This window comes from Gossypium hirsutum, chromosome D13, assembly GCF_007990345.1.
Source record: "Gossypium hirsutum isolate 1008001.06 chromosome D13, Gossypium_hirsutum_v2.1, whole genome shotgun sequence".
Classification (NCBI taxonomy): Eukaryota; Viridiplantae; Streptophyta; class Magnoliopsida; order Malvales; family Malvaceae; genus Gossypium; species Gossypium hirsutum.
Genome location: NC_053449.1, coordinates 64,379,343 through 64,406,971, shown reverse-complemented (window position 1 = coordinate 64,406,971; position 27,629 = coordinate 64,379,343). Strand labels below are relative to the sequence as shown.

General features: G+C 33.2%; 4 protein-coding genes and 1 pseudogene across 7 annotated transcripts; 3 read left to right on the top strand and 2 right to left on the bottom strand.

The window, feature by feature from the left end:
• Positions 1 to 133: 133 nt before the first annotated feature.
• LOC107934200 (protein TOC75-3, chloroplastic) lies at positions 134 to 5,551 on the bottom strand. The gene is made up of 7 exons (XM_016866604.2): positions 4,265 to 5,551; positions 2,263 to 2,484; positions 2,037 to 2,144; positions 1,720 to 1,911; positions 1,382 to 1,630; positions 772 to 1,026; positions 134 to 582 (listed from the first exon to the last, which is right to left on the bottom strand). Exons 1-7 carry the CDS (start codon positions 5,408 to 5,410, stop codon positions 343 to 345), a joined length of 2,412 nt encoding a protein of 803 aa, XP_016722093.1. The 5' UTR covers positions 5,411 to 5,551; the 3' UTR covers positions 134 to 342.
• Positions 5,552 to 5,799: 248 nt separating this feature from the next.
• LOC107934277 (L-type lectin-domain containing receptor kinase SIT2-like) lies at positions 5,800 to 8,028 on the bottom strand (annotated as a pseudogene).
• Positions 8,029 to 10,168: 2,140 nt separating this feature from the next.
• LOC107934350 (serine/arginine repetitive matrix protein 1) lies at positions 10,169 to 14,907 on the top strand. Of its 4 annotated transcripts, none has more exons than XM_041109656.1 (12): positions 10,169 to 10,444; positions 10,559 to 10,648; positions 10,754 to 10,876; positions 11,071 to 11,238; positions 11,323 to 11,409; positions 11,549 to 11,685; positions 12,243 to 12,296; positions 12,462 to 13,106; positions 13,345 to 13,527; positions 13,621 to 13,770; positions 13,875 to 14,015; positions 14,108 to 14,907. In XM_041109656.1, the coding sequence occupies exons 1-12, from the start codon at positions 10,424 to 10,426 to the stop codon at positions 14,751 to 14,753; spliced, it is 2,445 nt and encodes an 814-aa protein (XP_040965590.1). In that variant the 5' UTR covers positions 10,169 to 10,423; the 3' UTR covers positions 14,754 to 14,907. The 4 variants fall into 4 exon arrangements, with proteins under 4 accessions (XP_040965590.1, XP_016722419.1, XP_016722358.2 ...); XM_016866930.2 differs by having other exon boundaries at positions 14,102 to 14,907; XM_016866869.2 differs by having other exon boundaries at positions 12,462 to 13,247.
• A 1,827-nt stretch (positions 14,908 to 16,734) lies between these two features.
• Positions 16,735 to 20,448, top strand: LOC121225363 (tropinone reductase homolog At5g06060). The gene is made up of 5 exons (XM_041109655.1): positions 16,735 to 17,128; positions 17,328 to 17,535; positions 18,666 to 18,882; positions 19,464 to 19,570; positions 20,153 to 20,448. Exons 1-5 carry the CDS (start codon positions 17,019 to 17,021, stop codon positions 20,339 to 20,341), a joined length of 831 nt encoding a protein of 276 aa, XP_040965589.1. The 5' UTR covers positions 16,735 to 17,018; the 3' UTR covers positions 20,342 to 20,448.
• A 2,866-nt stretch (positions 20,449 to 23,314) lies between these two features.
• On the top strand, positions 23,315 to 27,039 carry LOC121225361 (tropinone reductase homolog At5g06060). Its single transcript, XM_041109654.1, has 5 exons — positions 23,315 to 23,719; positions 23,919 to 24,126; positions 25,257 to 25,473; positions 26,055 to 26,161; positions 26,744 to 27,039. Exons 1-5 carry the CDS (start codon positions 23,610 to 23,612, stop codon positions 26,930 to 26,932), a joined length of 831 nt encoding a protein of 276 aa, XP_040965588.1. The 5' UTR covers positions 23,315 to 23,609; the 3' UTR covers positions 26,933 to 27,039.
• The last annotated feature ends 590 nt before the right edge of the window (positions 27,040 to 27,629 follow it).

The following is a 27,629-nucleotide window of genomic DNA, read 5'->3' as shown; positions in this document are numbered from 1 at the left end:
AAAAGCTACAAAACAATGACTGAAGTACTCAAAAATTTTCAAGTAGGAGGAAATAGGGGTGTTATTTTGAGTTAGAAAAACCCGAAAATGAATTCGGTTCTGTTTTTATTCTTTGAGAACATGAAAGAGTATGTAATCAAGCACCAACAATTTCCTTATAAATCCTTGGTTTTACAGAACAAGATAAAATTATATAGCACAAAATCGAAACAAAATTTATTTGACACAAGAACATGCCTAGTTCCATACTTCTCAACAAGATTTTCTAAGATAAATAACAGTTCAACCATAACCGGAACCTGTAACGGCCCACCTTAGCAGAATTAGACCCGAAATCACATTTTAATATCTTTCTCCAAATCGGAAGAAGACTGCACCAGTTCCGTTGTTATGGTCAACAGCATACTCAGCTCTTACTAGTCCTAGCTTGACGCCAACACCGTATGACGAACCATGTCCCATTCGCCTGTAGACTTCTGTTGGATTCCCCTTTACATCCTTTGAACTTCCAAGATCGTTACCATGCTCTGCAAATGCATACACGTGTGTATTCCTCACGGGTATCCGGATCTCAGCTCCGAGCTGCAGGTAACATTAGAAAATGGTTTTCAGATAAATTTTAGTAATTTCAAATAATGTAACACTTATTCTGATCTTGGTTCCAAAGGCTTTTTTATCATTAGCTTCTGTTTCTGTGCGAAACATAAGTAATGACATTGAAAAACAAACAAAAGATTAGGAAAAGAAGTAGGTATCTCCAATCCTTCTTACCTCAAGAATGTTTCGAGCAGCACCTAACTCACCCATGTTATAACCTCTCACCGAATAGGGGCCCCCAAGTGTAAAAGCATCGTAACTTGGAAGGTCGCCCACGCAACCTCCATAATGTCCATGAAGGACTAGAACTGGTGGTGGGGATTTACCGGCACCTTCTTCCACTTGCTTTAGTTGGAGGAATCGTGTAATTGTTAGTTGGTGGCGGTTAAAGAACGGGAACTTGGTGCCTATGCCAAGTCCTTGGTCCACCTACATTGAATAAATATATGTCCGCAATTAGCTATGAAACAAATTTTAGGCAGACTAAAATGTATATTTATGCATAAACTACTGATGTTACTCGGACTCAGGGATGAGTGCTGGATAAGGGTATGTACTTGATACATGCATGCTCGATTCTTTTCCTATATTCATATATTTTGAGGATTAGACCCCCATGTCCCTTTTTGAATATATTTTATTGCTCGTTAGAATGAATCCGACATATTAAGGCCCATTTACAAGTATGCTTTCACCTCATTCCCGATATTAATCAGTGTTAGAAAAGACAGACTACCCTAATACAATCAAAAGATTCACAACATAAATATACAGGCAGGCTAACCTGGAACACATTTCTCTCGCCAACAATGGCTCCATTTACAAACTTGGTATTATCGCGTGTGATATTTGCTTGTAGAAATGCCATTCGATCAACACCGGTACCACTGAGTGTGGTCGGGGGTCCATCAGCGCTGATGCCTCCACTTGGAAGCACTCTTTGACCGTTTGGAGATATATGACTGCTTTCATCACGAGTTGTTATCTCTTCCATCACAAGTCCGTAAGTGAATTTGCTTTGACGAGTGAAATTCTGGCATAATCATATCAATTATAAATGATTCCAGAGACACAGATAATCCAAAAATCACTTCAAAAACTTCTTTAAACATAGCAGATTACCTCTGTAATGTTAAATTTAACACCAGCTCGATCAACCCATATTGGTGGGACTTCATCAACTCCTGGCCCACCGGTGAAAACTGGGCTCAGTTTCCGGCTGTTGAAGCAGTTTGCACGAAGAGTTCGGTTGCGTGGATTATAAACACCATCCAAATATGGATGCACATATTCTAGCTTGAAAGCAAGATCATCCTGAAGAAAAGAATAATGGGAACATTGTAAGATGAAATTTTACACTAAACACTGATGAAAATAGTCATTGCAAGAACCACGAGAGAGGGAGATACACTGACATGATTATTTGGGGAAAAAGATACCTGAGGATTAAAAAAGTTACTGGTGGTCAATGAACCGAGAATGGACCTGTTAAGCCCTTTGAGATTTCGGTGCTCAAAAGATACAGTTCCACCAGGTTGAAGTGAAGCCTAGAAAGAAAACACAGCACGGTACGCACACAATATAAGAAACTATAAGTGCAATCAAAATATCTTATTACCTACATGCAGAATTGCTGAGTAAAAATATAAAACTATATTTACATACCAACGTGGGATGGCCCCCACGTCCGGGTACAATACTCCACTCCGTACTGACTTCGGCTGATTTTTGATCCAGCTCTTTGAGCTTTATTTCAACAATGATGCCCCCTTCATTCTTCTCATCAGGTTGTGGGTTCACTTCAATATTTGAAAATAAAGCCAGTGAGTTTATGTTCCTCAGGGCTTGTTTCCCAGCTTCAATATTAAAAACATTGCCTTGTCGAAGCTGTAAATCAAAAGCACATACATAAATCAACAATTAATCACCATAAAGACTGAAACTAGCTACTTCAATCGGCAACCAAAACACAACATTTGTGAAATGAATAAATAGGGATCGATTGCAACATCGTAACTAAAGGTATAAACTATCTATCAATCATTCATAGGAGTATACAATCAAACATTTCAATCAACAAAAGATCACTCATTACCTGTTTAATTGAAGAGGTATATCTTATTAGCAATGCTTCACAAGATCTTATCCAAAAGCAGTGAAGTCAGTGCTCGATATTCGTAATAGTTTTTCTTTCCTATACACTTGTATGCTATTTCATGTTCTGGTAACTATCAATTTAACTTATCTAATCATTATAGCAATTTCTGAATGAAGAAAACAATCAAATATTTGCTTCATGAATTTTATGATTGAACCAAAGATCAAATCCTACCATAACTAGCTATATTGCTCGGATTCCTCATTTTTCTTGAAGTGCCTAAGCCTAAAATCCATGAATGATGCATCAGGGATATGACCCTCAATGGACCCTCCTAATACATGGAAAAACTTAAACGGAGTATACTCGTATCCAGTACTCACACCTATGTACATATGTGTAACGCAGCTAACTAGCATTGAATGTCATTCAAATAGCAGAGTGCAAAATGTGGTTATTCATTAGTTTCCCATAGCTTAGAAATTACCAACTTGCTATTATATTTGGACTCCTCATTTTTCTTGAAGTACAAACATCTAATGCATATTAGACATATGGGCTATCCAACGTCACACCCAAGTCCCGGTAACATGACTAAATAGCAATGAAGGTCAAAAACTATAAATTCAAATACCAAAATGCACAATGTGGTTCTTCATTAGTTTTTCATAGCTTAGAGATTACCGACTAGCTATATTGCGCAAACTCCTCATTTTTCTTTAAGTACCCATATCTGATGCATATTAGACATATAGGCTATCCAATGCTCACACCCAAGTCCCGGTAACACAGTTAACTAGCACTAAAGACTGAAAACTATAGATTCAAATATCAAAATGCACAATGTGGTTCATTAGTTTCTCATAGCTTCGAAATTACTGACTAGCTATATTGCTCAGACTCCTCATTTTTCTTTACGTATCCTTACTAACACCAATATCTAATGCATATTGGACATGTAGGCTACGCAACACTCACACCCAAGTCCCGGTAACACAGCTAACTAGCATTGAAGGTCAAAACCTATAAAGTCAAGTATCAAAATGCACAATGTGGTTTTCATTACTTTCTCATAGCTTAGAAATCACTGACTAGCTATACTGCTTGAACTCCTATTTTTCTTGAAGTATCCATATCTAGCACCCATATCTAATGTACATCAGACATATAGGCTATCCAAAGCTCACACCCAAGTCCCAGTAACACCGCTAACTAGCAATGAAGGCCAAGAAGTATAAATTCAAATGTCAAAATACACAATGTGGTTTTCCATTAGATTCTCATAGATTAGAAATTACCAACAAGCTATATTGCTTGGACTCCTCATTTTTCTTTAAGTACCCATAACTAATGCATATTGGACATATAGGCTATTCAACGCTCACACCCAAGTCCCTGTACACAGCTAACCAGCAATGAAGGTCAAAAACTATAAAGTCAAATATCAAAATGCACAATGTGGTTCTACATTAGCTTCTCATAGCTGAAAAACTACCCATAAACATTCAAAACAGAAAGTTAGAACATAAAAACCAAGAATCACAAGCTGTCTAGGCATCAATCATCTACCTGTCTAGGCAATTCTCTCCTCACAACAGGGAGCTGGGTATTCCCTTCAATAACATTCCCAAGCTTATCTTGGAACTGAATCACAAGCTGTGTAATATCCCCTTCCACAACTTCACACACCACTTCCTTAGTATTCAAGTTCCCAAAGTTAACAACTTGAGCACAAGCATACCCTTCATCATGGTACCATTTTTGAACCCTATCTCTTATCTTCTGCAACAACCTAGCACTCACTTTCCCTTGGTCCCTCAACATTTGTAACACTTCCCTATGCACTTGCATTGGCAACAAACAAGGCCTAGCTCTTTCAATCCTCCTTTTATAATCCTTCTCTTGGCTTTTGTAATACTCCAGTTTCTCCTTATCTGTCATATCAGGGTCCATTTCAATAGGCTTGGATTGAGCCATTAACCCCACGTTTATACACCTAAACCTATCAGCTGATTGCCAAGTGCTTTCAGCGAAAGAAATGGTTAACCCCAAAGTTCCATCTGGGTTTGTTTTGCCTTCCATATCAACTTTCTCGAACATACCACAAGTGGCTAAAGTTTCAAGCTCTTTTTGTAATTGGGTTTTTGTGTAGATCCCTCCTGGCCTTAATGAAACCATTTCGAAGAACGAATCTTCGGTTCCTACGGTGGTCCATCGCCGTCGATCGAAGAATAAAATCTCTGAAAGCTTGTATTTTTTGAACCCACTTAGCTTGTTGAGTTGAACAACGATGTTGGCTGGTAATCCATGAGAATCCCATTCTTGGTTTTGGTTGTTATCGTCTGCAATAGCCGGCGATGGAGAAAAGAGCTTTTCCCAGAAGTTTCCATCGCCACCGTTGTTTCCACCTCCACCACCGGAGAAACCACCACCTCCGCTACCGCCACAGTTGTTTCCGCCGCCTCCTGATAGAAGGGTGAAAATGGGGGTGATGCGGATGAGAAGAGTGGCTGCAGAAGCGGAGGCAAGCGCGACGGGTTTGGAGAGGGAGCGGAGGAAGGGAGTGGGATTCCCGGGTTCATCGTTACGAGAAGCGAACCGGCATTTAATGGTGGTGGCGCGTGAAGAAGCGCGCGAGGACGAAGGAGGAGACGGCGGCAATTGCCGGCGGGTGGATGATGGGAGAAGGTGGGATGCAGCGACCAAAGAATGCATCTTTTTCCGGTGGGTTTTGGGGGAGGGGATAAGGGGACAAGCGACACTAAAATCTGTTACTGAGAAATTGGGTTTTACGAGAATGGCCGAAGTGAAGAGGGTTTTGTCAGCCGGACCTAAGTGGTTAGATAGTATATTCCTTGGATTAATTTGGATTTTAAAATTTTAAATTAAATTAATTTTAATCATACTATTTTGATTATTTTAAAAGTAAATTATATCATAATTCAATAAAAAATTTATTTCACTTTATTATTAAAATCGTTATTATAGAGTTTTTTTTGTTCGTATTAACTACACCAATCGAAAATTTTCTTTTCTATCTTTTATAATAAATTGGACTCACACATACATAATAATTTACACATGATCGAGTTCAAAGATTCATACATATAATTTTATGTCGTATAATTGAAGACATATTGTACATAAAGAAATTAATATTCCCATACTTTGAAACTTGTACTAGTCTTGAATATGATTGGATCTAGTTATTGTGATTCAACACATAACAAAATATATTTGTAGTAGACATGAATCCATATTTAACACTCATCTAATCTCAAATGATTATGGATTCACCTACCATAGCAGAGACTAGATTTGGTTGAACTAGACAAAGAAACGATAGAAATATTATCACTTCATGCTTGAAATTCTTGGTTATGAGCTGTGATCAAACTATTTGTGGCAGCATCAAAAAAAATATTTGACAAAGAGGCATTACCATCCAAATATTGCATTACTTTTCTCATGCTAGGCCTTATTTCTTGTGTGGGGTTTGCACAAAGCAAACCCAAGTTTAATATCAACTCCATTTCTTCCACCACATAGTTACCTTCCAATCTCGGGTCACTTGTTCAAAGAATCAAGCCGATTTTCCAATTCTCAAGGACCCAATCATACAAGATAACCTCTTCTGGTGATTTTTCAGGTTCGAAAGGTTTCCTCCCACAAGCAATTTCCAACATTAAGTTGCCAAAAGCAAACACATCTGACCCGGTTGTTGGTTTTCCAGTTCTAGCCAGCTCGGGTGCAATGTATCCAATTGTACCAACGAGACGAGTGGTTCGAGGATTCGATCCGTGGTCGTAAAACTTAGCTAGTCTGAAATCGCCTAATCTTCCATTAAGTTGTGCATCTAATAGAACATTGCTAGCTTTTATATCTCTATGAATCACAACTTGTTCCCAATCTTCATGGAGGTAAACAAGTGATGAAGCCACTCCTTTAAGGATTTTAACTCTTTAGACCAATTAAGGTTCATTTTTTCATTGGTAAACAAGAAAGTGTCAAGGCTACCATTGGCCATGAAATCATAGACCAAAAGAAGCTCTCCTTTTCTCCTACAATACCCTAAGAGTTGCACCAAATTTCTGTGCCTCAACCTCCCCATAGTAGCAATTTCAGCTATGAACTCTTTCATCCCTTGTTTGGAACTATGCGAGACCCTTTTGATTGCAACTTGTTCATTGGAAGATGGCAATACACCTTTATAAACCTCCCCAAACCCACCAATTCCTAATAGTTCCCTTCCTTTGAAACCTTTAGTGGCATTATACAGATCCTTATAAGAGAATCTATGAGGCCCATATTCATGTTCCCAATCTTCTCTTATTTCTTCATATCTCCTTATCCACATCTTGTAAGCAGTTCCAATGAATGTTATAACCAGAAGACACGAGATCACCGATGGGACCGCAACCTGAAAATCGGGTTTCGCCCGAGGTCGGCTCCGGGGCGGTGGCGGAGGCGGAAGTTTGGCATAGTCTAAGCTTTGTGATTGCCCACTTTTGTTGAAGCTCCACCAAAGAATGTACTGATCACTTGGCACCGAACCAGTTGATGCGGAGAAACCAACATGCATAGATCCCGACATGGAAAGATTAAGGTTTGTTGATAAAAGAGGCAACCATGGTTTTTGAGTTCCAAAAGGAGCCATTGTTACATTAAGTAACATATCCCTTTCATCATAATCAATCCACAACTGAACTGGCTTTCCACTTAAGAGTCTCAATGTCTTGTTTTCCTTGTCCTTGTCCGAATAATAGCTTGCCGGAGCTGATACATAGGACTGTAAGCTGTTGATATCGATCCCGACATGGTTATCATCGATATCTTCGAACTCGGGGTTCTTCATTGTATCCAATTCAATCGCAAAAACGCGGTTAGTCGGGTGACCATTGCTGGTAATATTGAACAGGCCGAGGTATTGATTTGCAAGAGCTCTGTTGAAGAACTCAATTGATGGTGAGATAGTGAAGGTAATGCCATGGCCACCGAGTTTAGGGAGCTTGGGGACTATGGCAAACACAAAGGTCGTTGAAAACGACGACGTATTGAATTTGATCGGAAACGGAAAGAAAGCACGGCCGATTTGTTGATAGGAAGTGTTTGTTAACTCCAAAAGGCCATTTGGATGGATTTTGGCTATTCCATTGAGATGAAGATTGGATCCATGGAAGCCGTTGTAGACAAACTGGTTTTGGTTTTCAGCTATGGCTATGGAACTAATTATTACCATATAAACTAGAATACTCATGCTAACCGCCATTGATGACCAAACAAGATTGAAGAACATGAAAGAACAATGGGCTGAAAGAAATCAGTAAAAAAAATCTCTGCAAGTTTTCAAAGATAAGGTCTGGTTATTAGTCAAGAACTCAAGACAACGTATTATAAATGGCAAGAAGAAAAGGTTAAAATGTGCTATAAGTCCCTGTACTTTTATGTTTATTTTTTAGATACATGGTTACTAAGTGAAGGTTTTTTTTTTTATATTTCAAAATGTTCCACCAACAAATTTAATTGTTGAACCTAAATTTTAAAATTTAAAAAGTGTAGAGACTAAATTTCTAAAATTAAAAATACAGGGACTAAATTTTAAATTTGTGAAGAGTAGAGGGACAACATATTTTAACAAAAAAAGGTTACACTCTAGTATTAGCCATTGTACTTTATGAAATTTGTGGATTTAGTCTTTATATTTTAATTTGATCAATTTTAGTTAATGCATTTTTCGAATTTTAAAATTTTAGTCTTTAACCTAAACAACGATATTTAAATTCGTTTGGTTAAATTTAATTACTAGTTATGTACTAGTGTATATTTGTTGATTTCATTCATATTCTTCAATTGGTTCATTCTAAGTCCTTATACTTTTCGAATTTTGAAATTTCAGTCTCAACGTAAATGACAGTCCATTAACTTAATTTTTAGTAAGTAATATGTGTAATTAAATTTTGGAAATAACATAACTTAGGGTGAGTTTGGATGGGCGGTGCGTTACCTGCAGTTAGTGTAAAAACAGCGGTGGCGGTGAGATTAAATACTGTAGCGATACTGTAGCGTGAGACAAAAAATAAGCTAAACGCACCGCACCGCACCCAATCGCCCATCCAAATCCACCCTTAATGACATTAACAATTATCATTCGGTGGAGACTGAAATTTTAAAATTTCAAAAGTATAATGACTAGAATCGATCAAATTAAAGATTATAGACTAAATCCATAATTTTCATAAAGTACAAACACTGATAACATAGTTTAACCAACAGACATCAATTTCCACAAGCATGACTTGTTTTGTTCTTTTAGGAGACTTCAACAATGACACAGACTTGGTCCACCATTGACTCCTAGAAGTTTCCTTCGCCGTGTTCGGCGGATTAATTGGTGGTTTAGGGAGGAAAACGACTTGTAAGCATGTAGAAGGGATTTGCTATAACATAGCATTTAATAAATAATTGGACTTTTATTTGTTTATCAAGTTATATAAATGAGTACTTGATTATAACACATGATTTGATCTATTCATGAGACAAGTCATCCACTTAAACTCGAATATTCGTTTGAAATTTGAAAGAATTTGAATAAAAATGTTAAGCTTGAAAAATGAAATCAAACCAAAAAAATTAGACCCGTTTAAAGTTGGATTTTGATAAAAAAATAAAAGTGTGGTTTTTGTTGAAATGGTAAAATCGAGTTCGTAAAGATTTTGATGCATTAGGTTTAAATCTCATTACGTTTATGCAATTTTTAAAATTTTATATAAGGGTTAATATTTGGTATACTAGTAGTGTATTTTTTTATTCTACAAGCGGTCTTAAAAAATTACCACGTGTCTCATTTTTTTAAAATATTTTATTATACTTAATCCTAATTGTGAAGTCTAAAAATTCCATTAACAGTGTATCAGATATTTTTTCATTTGTATAAAAATACAAAAAATAACTTCAAATTAATATTTGCTGCTTTATAAGAATAATGTTAAAATATGTCATATGTCCCTACACTATTCACAGGTTTGATTTTAGTCCTCCCACTTTCTAGATTTCAAAATTTAGGTCCAATTATTAACACTATTAAATTTGTTGGGGTGACATTTTGAAATGATAAAAAAACCTCATTTGGTAGCAATGTAACTAAAAAAATAACGTTATAATAAACCTGAATTTAACAATATTAACAGTTAGACCTAATTTTTGAAACTTGAAAAGCAGAGGGACTAAATTCCTAGAAATAAAAGTAAAAAGACTAAAATTCAAATTTACAAAGAGTATAGGGACCTATTGCATATTTTAACCCTAATATTATGTATTTTGAGCCCAAATTCACAAGAAATCCAATCTAAGCCACCACAAACCAACCCAATCCAATAAACTCCGACACGAATCCAGAAAACTAAAGGTAAAATTGTAATTATCCTGAAATCCAGACCTAAATTCACAACCAAAATCAAATTTCAATTTCACCGATTTAGGGTACACCATATATCCCATTACGAAAACCAAATCTCAAAGCCTAAAACAGTAAAAAACCAAACAAAGATTTTTTTTTTTTGGTTTCCACATCGAGCTTCCCCCTTTTCGATTCGATTAAATCCCTCCCCAAACCCTACCATTTTTTATTTTCATGGCGTAAAATTCAAGTTCGAATCTCTCGCCGTCTACAACAAATACTCACTTCACACGCCGTTTCAACTGAAGAATCACTCCTCAAAACCCTAGAAAATGTCGGGCGGATTTTTCCGGGTAATTTTTAAAAATTTTAATTTAATTTAATTTATTTCGTTTCTCGTGTTTGTTGTTCAGATCTTTGCGACTGAATCGTTTTTCGATTAATTTTATTATTAATTTTTGACTTAGGGTACTTCGGCCGATCAAGATACTCGGTTCTCTAATAAGCAGGCGAAGCTACTGAAATCGCAGAAATTTGCTCCCGAATTGGAGCATCTGGTTCGCTTTTGAATGCGTTTATGTTTTTTACCCAGCGGATTTTGATGCAATTAATGGTATTTAATTTAATTTTTCGGAAAATAAACATTGTTGTTTTTTTTTTAGGTTGATATGACAAAGGTTAAGATGGATGTTATTAGACCTTGGATTGCTACTAGGGTAACTGAGCTTCTTGGTTTTGAAGATGAAGTTCTTATTAACTTCATTTACGGTCTTCTTGATGGGAAGGTATTATAGTGTTTTCCCCTTTGTTTCCGCTTAGTTAAGTGGTTTGTTACCTAGTTAATTACTGTTTGAAGATGTTTGCTCACTATATATTTTATTTGCTCTGTGGGCTGTTTATTTTATTCTTTTAGCTTCATACTAAGTGTTTGTTGGTGCTTGTTTTTGATAATTGTGTAATGTTGTTGACTTCGATGCAGGAAGTTAATGGCAAGCAAGTTCAGATATCCCTCACTGGATTCATGGAGAAGAATACTGGGAAGTTTATGAAAGAGCTTTGGTCTCTTCTACTTAGTGCACAAAGGAATGCAAGTGGTGTTCCCCAACAGTTCTTGGATGCCAAAGAAGAAGAAACTAGGAAGAAAAAGGTAAATATTTATAGGAGTGTGGTTTACTATTGTGTTAGTACTCTTGTTTCTTGTTTGACAATGTTGTCATATGGGCGGTTGCAGGCAGAGTCGGATCGGATTGCGAACGAGATTCAGAAGAAAAAAGACAAGGAAAGTAGAGAAAATGAACAAGATAGATTGAGGAAAATGGTAATACTATGTTTTTCATGATGGAGTTGCAATGTATCGAGTTGGGTTTTTGGTTTTAACTTTCGTTTGTGTTTCTTATGGCATTCAGCTACCTTCTGCAATTATTTGGGTTCATGTCCTTTACCTCAAACTACTGTAGGACGATGGGGATGAAATCAAGGCTGGTGATACAGAGTTGGATCCGTCCTCAAAGAATATGCCGCCAACAAAGGGTTCACATGCACGCCCCGAGGATGAGAGAGATGCTGACCAAAGGAATGGTGTTGGAAGGAATAGGTAAGGAGTTTACCTTATTTTTTATCAGCTTTCTTTGGAGCACTTTTTTTCCTGTCTATGGGTTATCATTGGTGGCTTGTCAATAAGTAAAATACTGCTAATATCTACTGAACATTTTCCTGCTGTTTTTGGTTTGGGGCTTCTTTCTAGGAGGTGCTGGAATTAAGCATTTTTTTTTCTTTTCAATACTTGTAGATGCCCAATGACTTTTGGGGTATGCAACTTTAGTTATGGCTTTTTATCATACTATAGGGCTGCTTACCCTCACTTGCAAGTTGGAAGTCCAAGCTTGTTACCTATTTCACGTTTGTGGAATTTTGAGATTGTGCATTAAAATTGTTTGGATGGGTAGCCTTTTCTTACCAAATGGGTAAGTTCAGGGATCATTGGGAAGTGATTTTTGAATGCAAAATGTGTATTTGAAATTTGAAGTAAATGGAAACATTTTCCTCAAAACTGGGAATTTTTAGTTTATAGAACACTTATGATGTATTAATAGCATTTTCTTTTAAATGTGTTTTTGAATGCTTATTAAATATATCGGGCTTCTTATGCAGATCGCGTTCTCAATCAGTCAGCAGATCGTTTTCTAATTCGAGAAGCTATTCAGAGTATGTTTTTCTCAATCTACAACAAATAGCATAAAAACATTTGGATTGTTAACCTTTCTAAATTTGAAATAGGGGAATTACATGTTCAATTTGTGTTTTTGATAGTTCTTGAGTGTTCTACTAGTATAAAACTTTTGAGATTTTACCATCTGAATTTACATGCAGTGGCAAACAGAAGTTTAGGAGTGTATCTAGATCATCTGAATCACGGCGATGCTCCGTTTCCTCTGATAGGATGCATCCATCTCCTAGAAGGCGATCTTCAACTCCTCGATCTAGGCATTCACCTTCCTTTTCACGCTCTCCTGTAAGACGAAGACCATCTTATTACAGGCGAAGGTCTCCTGAAAGACGAAGACCATCTTACTCTAGGCGTAGATCTCAGTCTCGTTCTCCTTATCGGCGCGGGTCACCTACACCTGTGCGCCGTAGATCTCGTTCTCCTTATCGGCGCAGGTCACCTACACCTGTGCACTGTAGATCTCGTTCACCCATCCGACGTTATAGATCACCATCACCTATTACACGTCGTAGATCACCATTGTCCATTCGACGTCGCAGATCACCATCTCTTGTACGGCGTCGTAGGTCTCCCTCACCTATGCTCCATGGATCTCGTTCCCCTGTGCGTCGCAGATCTCCTTCACCTATACGTCGTAAATCCCCATTGCCTGTGCGCCGTAGGTCTCCATCACCTCTTCGACGAAGATCACCACCTCCCATGCGACGTAGATCACCTTCTCCTGTGCAACAGCGACACCGCAGATCTTCATCCCCACGGCGACGTAGATCACCCCCTTCCAGCCGTAGGTCAGTAACTCCTTCCCGTGGTAAGTCTCCGTCACCTTATCAATCAAGTTCTATGTCTCCTGTGCAACGTAGATCTTCTTCACCAGTTAGGAGGTCTCCAAAGGGACAAAGATCACCTTCTCTTTCTCCAGGAGGACAGCAGTATGATGGCATCCTGTTCCTACAGTTTTGATTTACTTGTTCCTTAGACTGAAAACGTGGAGCAGTCTAATATGTATTGCCAAATTCTATGGTGCAGAATGCGTCGGAATTTGTCTCCAGTGGGACATAACCACTCTAGTATGAGGTCCACACGTATAGATCGTATGGATCAGAGTGATACAGATGATAAAGTGCCTGGTTTATCACCACCCCCGAATAAGTCTCCTCTCTCCAAATCCCCATCACATGTGAGGCACCGATCTGGAAGTGAAGATAGGAGGTGCATTTTTAAATCTTAATCTATTACCTTTTTTTTTTTTAATTAGTGTCCATGCCCATACAACTTATTTATTTCACATTGTTTATTCTGAAGGTTGTCAAGTCCATATGGAAGTTCCCCGAGGCAGAGGAAGGCCCGAATTGCTCGTGATGATAGCTTTAGTCCTGAACAGAAACCAAGAGAATTGAAAGGTCATCGGGACGGTCAAGGAACGGGGAGAAGAAATGAAACCAGTGAAAGCAGGTTAATTCCATATTAAATAAATGTTCTTACAATTTTAGTGCTTCTGTTGGCTCTTATTAGATGATGAATGTTCAATTTAGTTTGGTTTATTTTTTCTTCCGAAGGCATTCACCGCTGATCAGTAGGCAAAGGGTTTCTCCTAGGACGGTTCATACTCCTGAACGATTGGCAGGCAGTCGGTCTATAGACTCTCGGAGTCGGCTTGATAACGTTGAATCGAGAAAGAAAGACCTTGAAACAAAGAGGTACTATTTTGTTGCAATCATGAGATTATATGCTTTTGTTTAAGTACAGGTTCATTGAGGTCTTACTATTTGCATAATCTTCGTAGCAAAAGGTCTTCCGGAGAAGGTGTTCATTCAGGAACTGACCGACAGCGATCACCAGCAATATCGGAGGACTCGTTTCAAGGTGAGAAGCAAAGTAGATCACGCTTGAGAGAAGGAAAAAGATCTGACGAAAGAAGTTGTTCCCATAAAAACACAAAGGACAGTGATGAACACCACAAACTAGAAACTTCACCTGTGTTGCTTGAAAAGGTTGATTATAGTAACCGTGGTTCTGATTCAGATTCCAAGGGAAGTGATAAGCGCAGAACTAAGCACAAGGATGGTAAGAGAAAGCATAAACGGTCCGAGAGGCGTAAAGTCACTTCAGACGACGATGATTCTAGTTATGATTCCGAAATCGATGACAGGAAAGAAGCTAAGAGGAGGAAAAAGGAAGAAAAGAGATTAAGAAAGGAAGAAAAACGTAAACGTAGCGAGGAACGGCGTCGCAAAAGAGAAGCACGGCGTGCAGAGAAGCTCAAAACAAAACGTCACGACGATGATTCTAGTTCAGATGGAGAGCATGCAGGAACTGGAAAGTCTTGTCCAGGTGATGACGAGGAGGAGGCAGAAACTGAACAGAAGAAGCTTGAGATCGAGTTGAGGAAGAAGGCTCTTGAATCGCTCAAAGCAAAGAAGGGTATCAGTCACTGAATCTTTTCATGTTTTGGACAGTAATATGTCATTTTATTGTTGTTAAGCAGATACCATTGGAGTTTCATAAGAGTTTTTATGTTTCAATTTGGAGTGAACTTTACATTTATGCAGAATGTGGCTCAAGATTAATGGTGATTTGACATTTTGGTTATTTGATTTGGTCGTAAAAAGTGGATAATTTGAACTAAATAATTTAAATTGATCCTCAATATGATCGTAAGCCTAAAGTTACTAGATGAGATAAAATATTTTGTTTTTTTGTGTTACATTTTGTGGTTATCATTATTTCATAAATATATATTTTAAATCCTACTTCCTTAATAAATAAAATATTAGATAGACATGCAAATGCACTTTATTTATATACATATAAATATGTTCATATGCAAATATAAATTTAAAATTCTTAATTTGTTTTAAAATAGTGAATAAAAAAAGGTTTTGAGTACCAAATGTTGTGACAAAATAAAATAATAATATTGAGGGGAGGTTGACTCCTTATAGAGACGTCTTTGAAGTGATGTTCATATTAGGCTGATAAATTTCTTAATGGGTTGATGTTATCTTTGAATCGAGTTGGGATTTTCTCTTAATTTTGCGGAGAACTTCAGTGCTTGAGGTAGCGGGTTTAACAAAGTGGGAATATCTTTTCGCTGTCCTTTTAGAGAAGTTTATGAAGTGTTATTGATTAGATTTGTATTATCTTCAATGAATTTGAGTCTAGTCTCTTAATTTTAGGACAACCAGAATGTTTAAAACAATAGGTTCAACAATGACCGGCCATTGGATGGTTAAAAAAATTGTGTGGAAAAAATTGCTTTTTGAAATGAAAAATACAAAATAAAGAAATTGGTAGTGTTTTTTTTTTCATTTTAAGGTAAAAAAACATTTGTATCATTCGTTTTAAATTTTTGTTTTTTTCTTTGTTTTTCTTATATTCCTAGTGTTCATTTAACTTATGAAACACACTCAATTAGGCATTTTAAGGTAGAAAATATATATTATCTATACATATTTATGCAAATATGCTTCAATTATGTACATCAAAATATTATGCAAATATAATATTTCTTATCATTTAGCTTTAATAACTTAATATAATGATTATATATATATATATATTACTTTTTTAGTGTAATTATAAAAAATAAAATAAATAATTAAGAAATAATTTTATTCGATAAATTAAAATTAGAAAATTAGTTTAATATATCAAAATCATGTATCAAATGGTACATGCTTGTACGCACCATACAAATGAATACATCACAATGATTGGAATTTTAATCGAAATAAAACTTAAATTATTCAATATCGATTCTTTTTATTTATTTATTTTCAATGTCCGTTTTACGATTCAATGTTCAGGATTTGTGATTATTCCTCCCAACAGAGTTTTTTTCATAATTCGAACTTATATCTTTAATTGAGAGTATAATATATCTTATTACTGCACTCAACTTCTATCATTAATAATGTTTTAATATCGAAATAATATGTACCAAACCCTGGGGTCCTTGCACTAGGACTTGATGGTTGGCTGAAAGGGACAATAATTTCCAACTAACGTATATAATAAAACACACTACCATATATTATTTGTTGACTTCAACTTCGATGGCTGAAAAAAAAGATGATAATATCCAACACTAACGTATAAAATAAAACATCGACTATGTGGACCGTTAAATAAAATATAGATAAAAAATGTTTTAAAAAAAAATAAAGTTGGTGATGTTGATTTAAATTAAGAATTTATAATTTAGAGGTGAAGGGACTCACCCTTAAAATGGGAAATTTCTGTTTTAAACCTCTCAAAATTCATAAAATTATAAGTTAATATATGATAAAATTAAATTTAGCTTTTTCTAATCATTTGTTGGTCTCATACAAAATATGACTTAATCACTGGCCACTAAAAGAAATTTCCAGTTTCAACCATGGATATATATATATATATATGGTTAAACTATACCTTAAGATACTAAATTATTAGTAAATTTTTTTCTTTAATTTTTGACACTAACTGTTCGATCGACTTGGATCTAAAGATGTTCATCTACTCGTCAATGAATACGGATTTACTGTACTAATCGTCGAATCGTCGCTTGGAGCTCATTAGCCAGACTTAAATGAAAATTTTCGAATAATTCAGTGACTATTTTATAACTTTCTAAAGTTGATTGACCAAAACATAAACTAACTAATATTTTTTTTTGGCAGAAAATTTAGTAATAGTTTAGTGAACTTATATATATATATATGAATGTAAGCAAAATGGGTGAAGCAGGGGTTTTTAGCAAAATGGAGTCTTCAAGATGGAGTCTTCAAGGCATGACTGCACTTGTTACTGGTGGAACCAAAGGGCTCGGGTAATTTCCTCTCCTTATTTCATAAAAATTTCAGAACAACAACTAAAACACGACACAACACGAAGATGTTTATCTCATTTTCATGATTTGACATGAATTTAGTGGAAATGTACGTAAAAGATGATTGTTTTTGATATCGTCTTAAACATGTTTGACTTTATGCCAATGTGAAAAACCAAGTATTGCAATTGGTGATCAGGCATGCAATTGTGGAGGAATTAGCTGGATTCGGAGCGATTGTGCATACATGCTCTCGAACTGAAACCGAGCTCAACAATTGCTTACTCGAATGGAAAGCAAAGGGTTTTCGGGTTACAGGTTCGGTGTGTGATGTTTCAGATCAAACTCAAAGGGAGAATCTGTTAAACACTGTTTCCTCAGAATTCAACGGGAAGCTTAACATCCTGGTAAATTACTATAAATGTTCAAAGTCTTTGCACTCTTATATATTTAAAATATTTAACCCGTCTTTTTTCTAGTATTTAAAATACAAGTTCAATTGTTAATATCGTTAAAATTATTCTGTTGTCAAAACTTTTGTTATATGGCTACCAAATAAGTATATATATTATTTCAAAATATTATACCAATGAATTCAACAGAAGAATTTTAACGGGATTAACAATTAATTCTAAATTTTAAAATCTAAAAAAATAGAAGGATTAGCAAAATAAATAAGAGCAATTTTTTTTGCAGTGATGATATCAAATATAATATAAATCATTTTAGGTTTAAATTAGACTTGTTAATGGTTGGTTACCTTTCTAGGTTTGAAAAATATATGAAATTTGAAAGGGTTTGAATAAAAATATTAAGTTTGAAAAAATGTTTGGGCAAAAAAATAGGTCCGTTTAAAATATGGTTAAGCTCAGGTTTGAATATTCAAGACTTAAGCCCGGTCTAGTCCTATTTTCTTCTTTAGTTCTCAAAGGTATTTATTAGAGTGAGCCCAATGACTAATCTTTCGCGTTCAGTAGGCCCATTAAGGGAGAAGACACTGGCCACGAGTTTTAAAGTTTATCATGTTTTTTTATTATATTATTTTTATATATTATATAATTTATAACACATAAAATTTAAATTTATAATAATAGATAATACTACTATAATGTAAACATTAACAATTGTTAAGATAACTATATATAATTTGAATAAATAAAAAATATATAAAATTATTATATATTAAAATAAATATATTTTTTAAAATTAAAAAATATATATATAGGTGGGCCTAAAATGGACTTCAGTTATACATTTATAAATATGGGCAGGGCAGACTTGAGCAAAATTTTAGGTTCATGTCCGGGCATGGCCAGGTTTAGGCTCGGCTTGAATCTGGCTTGGCCCATAATCACCTTTAGTTTAAATCATTAGAATTATTTTAGGTTCGTATAGTTTTAAATTCGAATTACTTTAAATTTAGACGGTTAACCTTTTATAATTAAATCGAATTTTCGAAAACAGATCAAATCCACAAATCTAATTAAGAATTAGAGAAGCGATGGATCCGGATGATGATGATGGATAAAATTTGTAGATAAATAATGTCGGAACGAATACAACGAAATTGGTGACGGATTACACGGCGGAAGATGTTTCGTTTTTGACGAGCACCAACTTCGAATCGGCTTTTAACATTAGTGTGTTGGCATATCCCCTTTTAAAAGCTTCAAGTGCTGGAAGCGTTGTGTTTGTGTCTTCAATTGCTAGTCTATTACCCGCATACTTTGGGGCTATATATGCTTCCAACAAAGGTAATTTTTTCTTCTAAACTTATTATTTGAGTTAATTGCAGCAAACATCTTAAATTATGTCTTTTATTCTAAATTGATCCCTAAACTTTAAATCATTCTAATCACATCTCCAAACTATCAATATTATATCAATTAGGTCTTTCTGTTATTGAAATCATTAATTTAACTGTTAAATGACGCATTAAATCGTATGTGACATAATATGAAATGAAAAAAAATTAAGAAAATAAATATTGTTAAAATGGATGTTTTTAAAATCTTAATTTTTTATTCTAAAAAAAAGCTTAATTTTGATGTTTTCTCTCTCTCGTTAAGATTTGGCGTGTTATTGAACGTTTTGAAATTCGGAGACCAATTTAGAATGAAGATCAAATCTGAACTGACAGTTAATGCTAGATTGATGAAATGACTTGATTGATATAATACTATTACTTTGAAAACTCAATCGAAACATTGTAAAATTTATGGAGCAATTTAAAATCTAGGTTAAGTGATAATTTGACGATATTTGATGTAATTAACTTTATATTATGTATATGTTGTTATATATAAGAGTATAAAATTATGTGTTTTTGTTGTAGCTGCCATGAACCAGCTTGCGAAATACTTGTCATGTGATTGGGCAAGAGATAATATTAGGGTTAATGCTATTTCACCTTCGGTCGTCAAAACAGCCCTCTTTGACGAGGTAAGAAGCTCTTCCTTATGCTTTATATTTTGAGTAAATTATACCTAAGGTCACTATATATGATTAGTAAGTTAACGTTTTGATCAGATCATTCAACTTCAAAAAGTTACAAAATGATCACTGAATTATTCAAAAGTTTTCATTTTAGTCACTGGGATGCTAAAATCACTGTTATATAACCTTTTCTGTTCACACCAATCGAAAGCTTTCCTTCTACAATTTAGTTTTTTTATGAACATCTTTGAATATCTTGAATTTGTGAACCAAAATCTAAACAACTTTCTTCTTTAATCTTCGACTCTAATCATCAAATGAAAACTTTCGAATAGATCAGTGACTTAAATGAAAATTTTTGAATAGTTTAGGGACCATTTTATAACTTTTTAAAGTTGAGTGATCAAAACGAAAACTTACTAATAATTGAGTAATCTTGGGTATAGTTTAACCTTATCTTTTATACTTTTGTTTCAAGGAACTTATAATTGAACTCAAATGAACATACGTGGTAAGAAGCTCGAGTTCGACTCAATTCAAAATTCAATTCAAGTTTGATCAAACTTCATTTTTAAATTCTTTTTCTAGTGTTTCGAAGCTAATAAAGAAGGATTAGAGGCAACCCTAAACCGAACACCATTAGGACGGGTTGGACAGCCAAAGGAAGTGTCACCTATGGTGGCGTTCCTGTGCCTACCAGCGGCTTCATATGTAACGGGGCAGGTTATTAGTGTTGATGGTGGGATGAGCGTGAATGGCCTCTTCTTTCCTAAGTAAATCATGAAAGAAACAAGGAGCCATGAACTCAAGTATGTAGGTTGAAAATTGAGATGAATTGGACATGTTTAAGCTATGAGATATGAATAAGAAGACAAGTTTGTCAACCGTGAATGTTAAAAGACTTATCATAATTTAAATATGTTTTTAATGGTCTAATTATGCTTTTAGTATCTATACTATGTTAAAATTTAAATTTTAACCTCTTTACTTTAATTTGATGTAACTTGATTCATGTTATCAGTGTTAAATCATTTACCAAATTAATGCTAGTTAGAGTGGAATATTTTTTTAAAAAAATATTAAATTATTTATATAAATTTATTGTATATTATATTTTTAAAATTTATATTTTCTATTATTTTTAACGGTGCTTAGTTAATTTCTAGCACTAACTTCTTAAAATATAAAAAAGGGTTATGTACCGAATTGAATAATTTCAACCATAAATAAAACAATTAATAGATGTGGAGTGCCTCTGTTTTAAAAGCTAAAAGCTTTGGTTAGAAAGTTTGAGAATCAAATTGATAGAATTTGTAAACATGAAGGGTTATATTTGTTGAATTATTTAGCATTAGGACCAAATTGATAGAATAAGTAAGTATTGAGGACTAAATGTGTTATTATAAAAATTACAAAAAGACTTTCAATTATCAATTTAATGGCGGGTGACCAAAAAGGAACGAATTCAAACGTTAGTGCCTAAATTGAAAGTTTTAAAGTTATGTAACCAAAACAGGAATGCGCGCATAGTTGGGTGACTATTTGTATAGGTTAACCTTTCTTTAATAATATCTTTGAGTGAGAAAAAAAATTAAGAAATAGTTTCTATTGAATAAATTAAAAATTAAAATTAAAAAGTTCACTTAAAGTATCAAAATTATGTATCAAATTCAAGCTTGTATGCACCATACAAATCAACATCGGCGGAAATAAACCAAAATGACTAAAATTTTAATCGAAACGAAACTTGAATGACTCAATATTATCTTTCTTTTTTGCAATTTTGCTTTTCTTTGTGACCCTTTCACCTAAAATATTAATATATATATATTAGCTAAGTTTGATTGAAATGGAAATACAAAAAAATCTAAGATAATAATCTTCATCTTTTCTCATTCTTTTAAAATTAACCCTTAATGTCACAAAGAAAAACAAAACTAAAACAAAAAGACCAACTTACGCGATGTGTAAACGTTGAGGGATAAGTTTCTTAGAAACAATACTAAATTGTCATGATTTATAAATGTTGATCGTCAAAGTTGCCACCATTAACCAGTTCGTGACAGAAAAATACAAAATTAAATAGTTGGGTGACTAACCAAGAAGTCTACTAATAGTTAGGTCACTACTATTGTAGTTTATCCTTAATAAAATTGCTTTTTGAAATGAAAAATACAAAATAAAGAAATTGGTAGTGTATTTTTTTTTCATTTTCTTATCATTTATTAGCTTTAATAACTTAATATAATGATTATATATATATATATATTACTTTTTACTGTAATTATAAAAAATAAAATAAAAATTAAGAAATAATTTTATTTGATAAATTAAAATTAGAAAATTAATTTAATATATTAAAATCATGCATCAAATGATACATGCTTGTACGCACCATACAACTGAATCCATCACAATGATTGAAATTTTAATCGAAATAAAACTTAAATTATTCAATATCGATTCTTTTTATTTATTTATTTTCAATGTCCGTTTTACGATTCAATGTTCAGGATTTGTGATTATTCCTCCCAATAGAGTTTTTTTCATAATTCGAACTTATATCTTAATTCAGAGTATAATATATTTTATTACTTCACTCAACTTCTATCCATAATAATGTTTTAATATCGAAATAATATGTACCAAACCCTGGGGTCATTGCACTAGGACTTGATGGTTGGCTGAAAGGGACAATAATTTCCAACATGTAATATACACTAACGTATATAATAAAACACCCTACCATGTGCATTGTTGACCCTAAAATCAGAAATTTTAAAATTCATAAAATTATAGTGTGATCTTTTTAAAAATGTTAAAATTTTGATTTAATCCTTTTAAAAATCATAAACTATAACTGCATTTTGTTCTCATAAAAATATGACCAAATCTCCGGCACCCTAAAAAAAGTTTCTTGCTTCATCCTGGAATAATACTATACATGATCAATAAAAATCATTTTCAATTTAGTCCATCCACTTCAAAACTATATTTAAAATTTTACTAGTTTCATCTTAAAATTTTCAACATAGTCCTTAATTTTTATCAAAATTTCAACATGTTCCCTTCAATTTAGGATTATTTTTTAAACTGTTATTTTCTTAATTAAAAATTGAAGTATTGAAATCCGATTATTTATAAAATATGAAAAGTTTAAGATTTACTTGTTAACGAAGTACAATTTTTAAGATGAATGTTATGATTCACTTTTGAACTTGCAAAGTGGATGGACTATATTGAAAATTTAATGAGCTTGTAAGGACTATTTATGATATTATACCATCTTAAAATTGAAAAGACAAAAAGATATAAATAACTGAGTAACCCGTCTAATTTACTAAAAAATAAGCCCCTGAAAAAGACATATATATTATTTATTGGAGTAAAAAAAATAAAACATATATTATTTGTTGACTTCAATTTCGATGGCTGAAAAAAAAGATGATAATATCCAACACAAACGTGTATCATAAAATAAAGATAAAAAATGTTTTAAAAATAAAGTTGGCGATATTAATTTAAATTAAGAATTTTATAATAGTAGAGTACATTTAGGGGTGAAGGGACCTCACCCTTAAAATGAGAAATTTCTGTTTTAAACCTCTCAAAATTCATAAAATTATAATTTAGCTTCTTCTAAGATCATTTATTGTTCTCATACAAAATATGACTTAATCACTGGCCACTAAAAGAAATTTCTAGTTTCAACCATGGATATATATATATATATATATATGGTTAAACTACACCTTAGGTCACTAAATTATTAGTAAATTTTCTTCTCTGATTTTTGACACTAATTGTTCGATCGACTTGGATTTAAAATATGTTTATCTACTCGTCAAAGAGTACTGATTTACTGTACTAATCGTCGAATCATCGCTTGGAGCTCATTAGCCAGACTTAAATGAAAATTTTCGAATAATTCAGTGACTATTTTATAACTTTCTAAAGTTGATTGACCAAAACATAAACTAACTAATATTTTTTTTGGCAGAAAATTTAGTAATAGTTTAGTGAACTTATATATATATATATATATATGAATGTAAGCAAAATGGGTGAAGCAGGGGTTTTTAGCAAAATGGAGTCTTCAAGATGGAGTCTTCAAGGCATGACTGCACTTGTTACTGGTGGAACCAAAGGGCTCGGGTAATTTCCTCTCCTTATTTCATAAAAATTTCAGAACAACAACTAAAACACGACACAACACGAAGATGTTTATCTCATTTTCATGATTTGACATGAATTTAGTGGAAATGTACGTAAAAGATGATTGTTTTTGATATCGTCTTAAACATGTTTGACTTTATGCCAATGTGAAAAACCAAGTATTGCAATTGGTGATCAGGCATGCAATTGTGGAGGAATTAGCTGGATTCGGAGCGATTGTGCATACATGCTCTCGAACTGAAACCGAGCTCAACAATTGCTTACTCGAATGGAAAGCAAAGGGTTTTCGGGTTACAGGTTCGGTGTGTGATGTTTCAGATCAAACTCAAAGGGAGAATCTGTTAAACACTGTTTCCTCAGAATTCAACGGGAAGCTTAACATCCTGGTAAATTACTATAAATGTTCAAAGTCTTTGCACTCTTATATATTTAAAATATTTAACCCGTCTTTTTTCTAGTATTTAAAATACAAGTTCAATTGTTAATATCGTTAAAATTATTCTGTTGTCAAAACTTTTGTTATATGGCTACCAAATAAGTATATATATTATTTCAAAATATTATACCAATGAATTCAACAGAAGAATTTTAACGGGATTAACAATTAATTCTAAATTTTAAAATCTAAAAAAATAGAAGGATTAGCAAAATAAATAAGAGCAATTTTTTTTGCAGTGATGATATCAAATATAATATAAATCATTTTAGGTTTAAATTAGACTTGTTAATGGTTGGGTTACCTTTCTAGGTTTGAAAAATATATGAAATTTGAAAGGGTTTGAATAAAAATATTAAGTTTGAAAAAATGTTTGGGCAAAAAAATAGGTCCGTTTAAAATATGGTTAAGCTCAGGTTTGAATATTCAAGACTTAAGCCCGGTCTAGTCCTATTTTCTTCTTTAGTTCTCAAAGGTATTTATTAGAGTGAGCCCAATGACTAATCTTTCGCGTTCAGTAGGCCCATTAAGGGAGAAGACACTGGCCACGAGTTTTAAAGTTTATCATGTTTTTTTATTATATTATTTTTATATATTATATAATTTATAACACATAAAATTTAAATTTATAATAATAGATAATACTACTATAATGTAAACATTAACAAATGTTAAGATAACTATATATAATTTGAATAAATAAAAAATATATAAAATTATTATATATTAAAATAAATATATTTTTTAAAATTAAAAAAATATATATAGGTGGGCCTAAAATGGACTTCAGTTATACATTTATAAATATGGGCAGGACAGACTTGAGCAAAATTTTAGGTTCATGTCCGGGCATGGCCAGGTTTAGGCTCGGCTTGAATCTGGCTTGGCCCATAATCACCTTTAGTTTAAATCATTAGAATTATTTTAGGTTCGTATAGTTTTAAATTCGAATTACTTTAAATTTAGACGGTTAACCTTTTATAATTAAATCGAATTTTCGAAAACAGATCAAATCCACAAATCTAATTAAGAATTAGAGAAGCGATGGATCCGGATGATGATGATGGATAAAATTTGTAGATAAATAATGTCGGAACGAATACAACGAAATTGGTGACGGATTACACGGCGGAAGATGTTTCGTTTTTGACGAGCACCAACTTCGAATCGGCTTTTAACATTAGTGTGTTGGCATATCCCCTTTTAAAAGCTTCAAGTGCTGGAAGCGTTGTGTTTGTGTCTTCAATTGCTAGTCTATTACCCGCATACTTTGGGGCTATATATGCTTCCAACAAAGGTAATTTTTTCTTCTAAACTTATTATTTGAGTTAATTGCAGCAAACATCTTAAATTATGTCTTTTATTCTAAATTGATCCCTAAACTTTAAATCATTCTAATCACATCTCCAAACTATCAATATTATATCAATTAGGTCTTTCTGTTATTGAAATCATTAATTTAACTGTTAAATGACGCATTAAATCGTATGTGACATAATATGAAATGAAAAAAAATTAAGAAAATAAATATTGTTAAAATGGATGTTTTTAAAATCTTAATTTTTTATTCTAAAAAAAAGCTTAATTTTGATGTTTTCTCTCTCTCGTTAAGATTTGGCGTGTTATTGAACGTTTTGAAATTCGGAGACCAATTTAGAATGAAGATCAAATCTGAACTGACAGTTAATGCTAGATTGATGAAATGACTTGATTGATATAATACTATTACTTTGAAAACTCAATCGAAACATTGTAAAATTTATGGAGCAATTTAAAATCTAGGTTAAGTGATAATTTGACGATATTTGATGTAATTAACTTTATATTATGTATATGTTGTTATATATAAGAGTATAAAATTATGTGTTTTTGTTGTAGCTGCCATGAACCAGCTTGCGAAATACTTGTCATGTGATTGGGCAAGAGATAATATTAGGGTTAATGCTATTTCACCTTCGGTCGTCAAAACAGCCCTCTTTGACGAGGTAAGAAGCTCTTCCTTATGCTTTATATTTTGAGTAAATTATACCTAAGGTCACTATATATGATTAGTAAGTTAACGTTTTGATCAGATCATTCAACTTCAAAAAGTTACAAAATGATCACTGAATTATTCAAAAGTTTTCATTTTAGTCACTGGGATGCTAAAATCACTGTTATATAACCTTTTCTGTTCACACCAATCGAAAGCTTTCCTTCTACAATTTAGTTTTTTTATGAACATCTTTGAATATCTTGAATTTGTGAACCAAAATCTAAACAACTTTCTTCTTTAATCTTCGACTCTAATCATCAAATGAAAACTTTCGAATAGATCAGTGACTTAAATGAAAATTTTTGAATAGTTTAGGGACCATTTTATAACTTTTTAAAGTTGAGTGATCAAAACGAAAACTTACTAATAATTGAGTAATCTTGGGTATAGTTTAACCTTATCTTTTATACTTTTGTTTCAAGGAACTTATAATTGAACTCAAATGAACATACGTGGTAAGAAGCTCGAGTTCGACTCAATTCAAAATTCAATTCAAGTTTGATCAAACTTCATTTTTAAATTCTTTTTCTAGTGTTTCGAAGCTAATAAAGAAGGATTAGAGGCAACCCTAAACCGAACACCATTAGGACGGGTTGGACAGCCAAAGGAAGTGTCACCTATGGTGGCGTTCCTGTGCCTACCAGCGGCTTCATATGTAACGGGGCAGGTTATTAGTGTTGATGGTGGGATGAGCGTGAATGGCCTCTTCTTTCCTAAGTAAATCATGAAAGAAACAAGGAGCCATGAACTCAAGTATGTAGGTTGAAAATTGAGATGAATTGGACATGTTTAAGCTATGAGATATGAATAAGAAGACAAGTTTGTCAACCGTGAATGTTAAAAGACTTATCATAATTTAAATATGTTTTTAATGGTCTAATTATGCTTTTAGTATCTATACTATGTTAAAATTTAAATTTTAACCTCTTTACTTTAATTTGATGTAACTTGATTCATGTTATCAGTGTTAAATCATTTACCAAATTAATGCTAGTTAGAGTGGAATATTTTTTTAAAAAAATATTAAATTATTTATATAAATTTATTGTATATTATATTTTTAAAATTTATATTTTCTATTATTTTTAACGGTGCTTAGTTAATTTCTAGCACTAACTTCTTAAAAATATAAAAAAGGGTTATGTACCGAATTGAATAATTTCAACCATAAATAAAACAATTAATAGATGTGGAGTGCCTCTGTTTTAAAAGCTAAAAGCTTTGGTTAGAAAGTTTGAGAATCAAATTGATAGAATTTGTAAACATGAAGGGTTATATTTGTTGAATTATTTAGCATTAGGACCAAATTGATAGAATAAGTAAGTATTGAGGACTAAATGTGTTATTATAAAAATTACAAAAAGACTTTCAATTATCAATTTAATGGCGGGTGACCAAAAAAGGAACGAATTCAAACG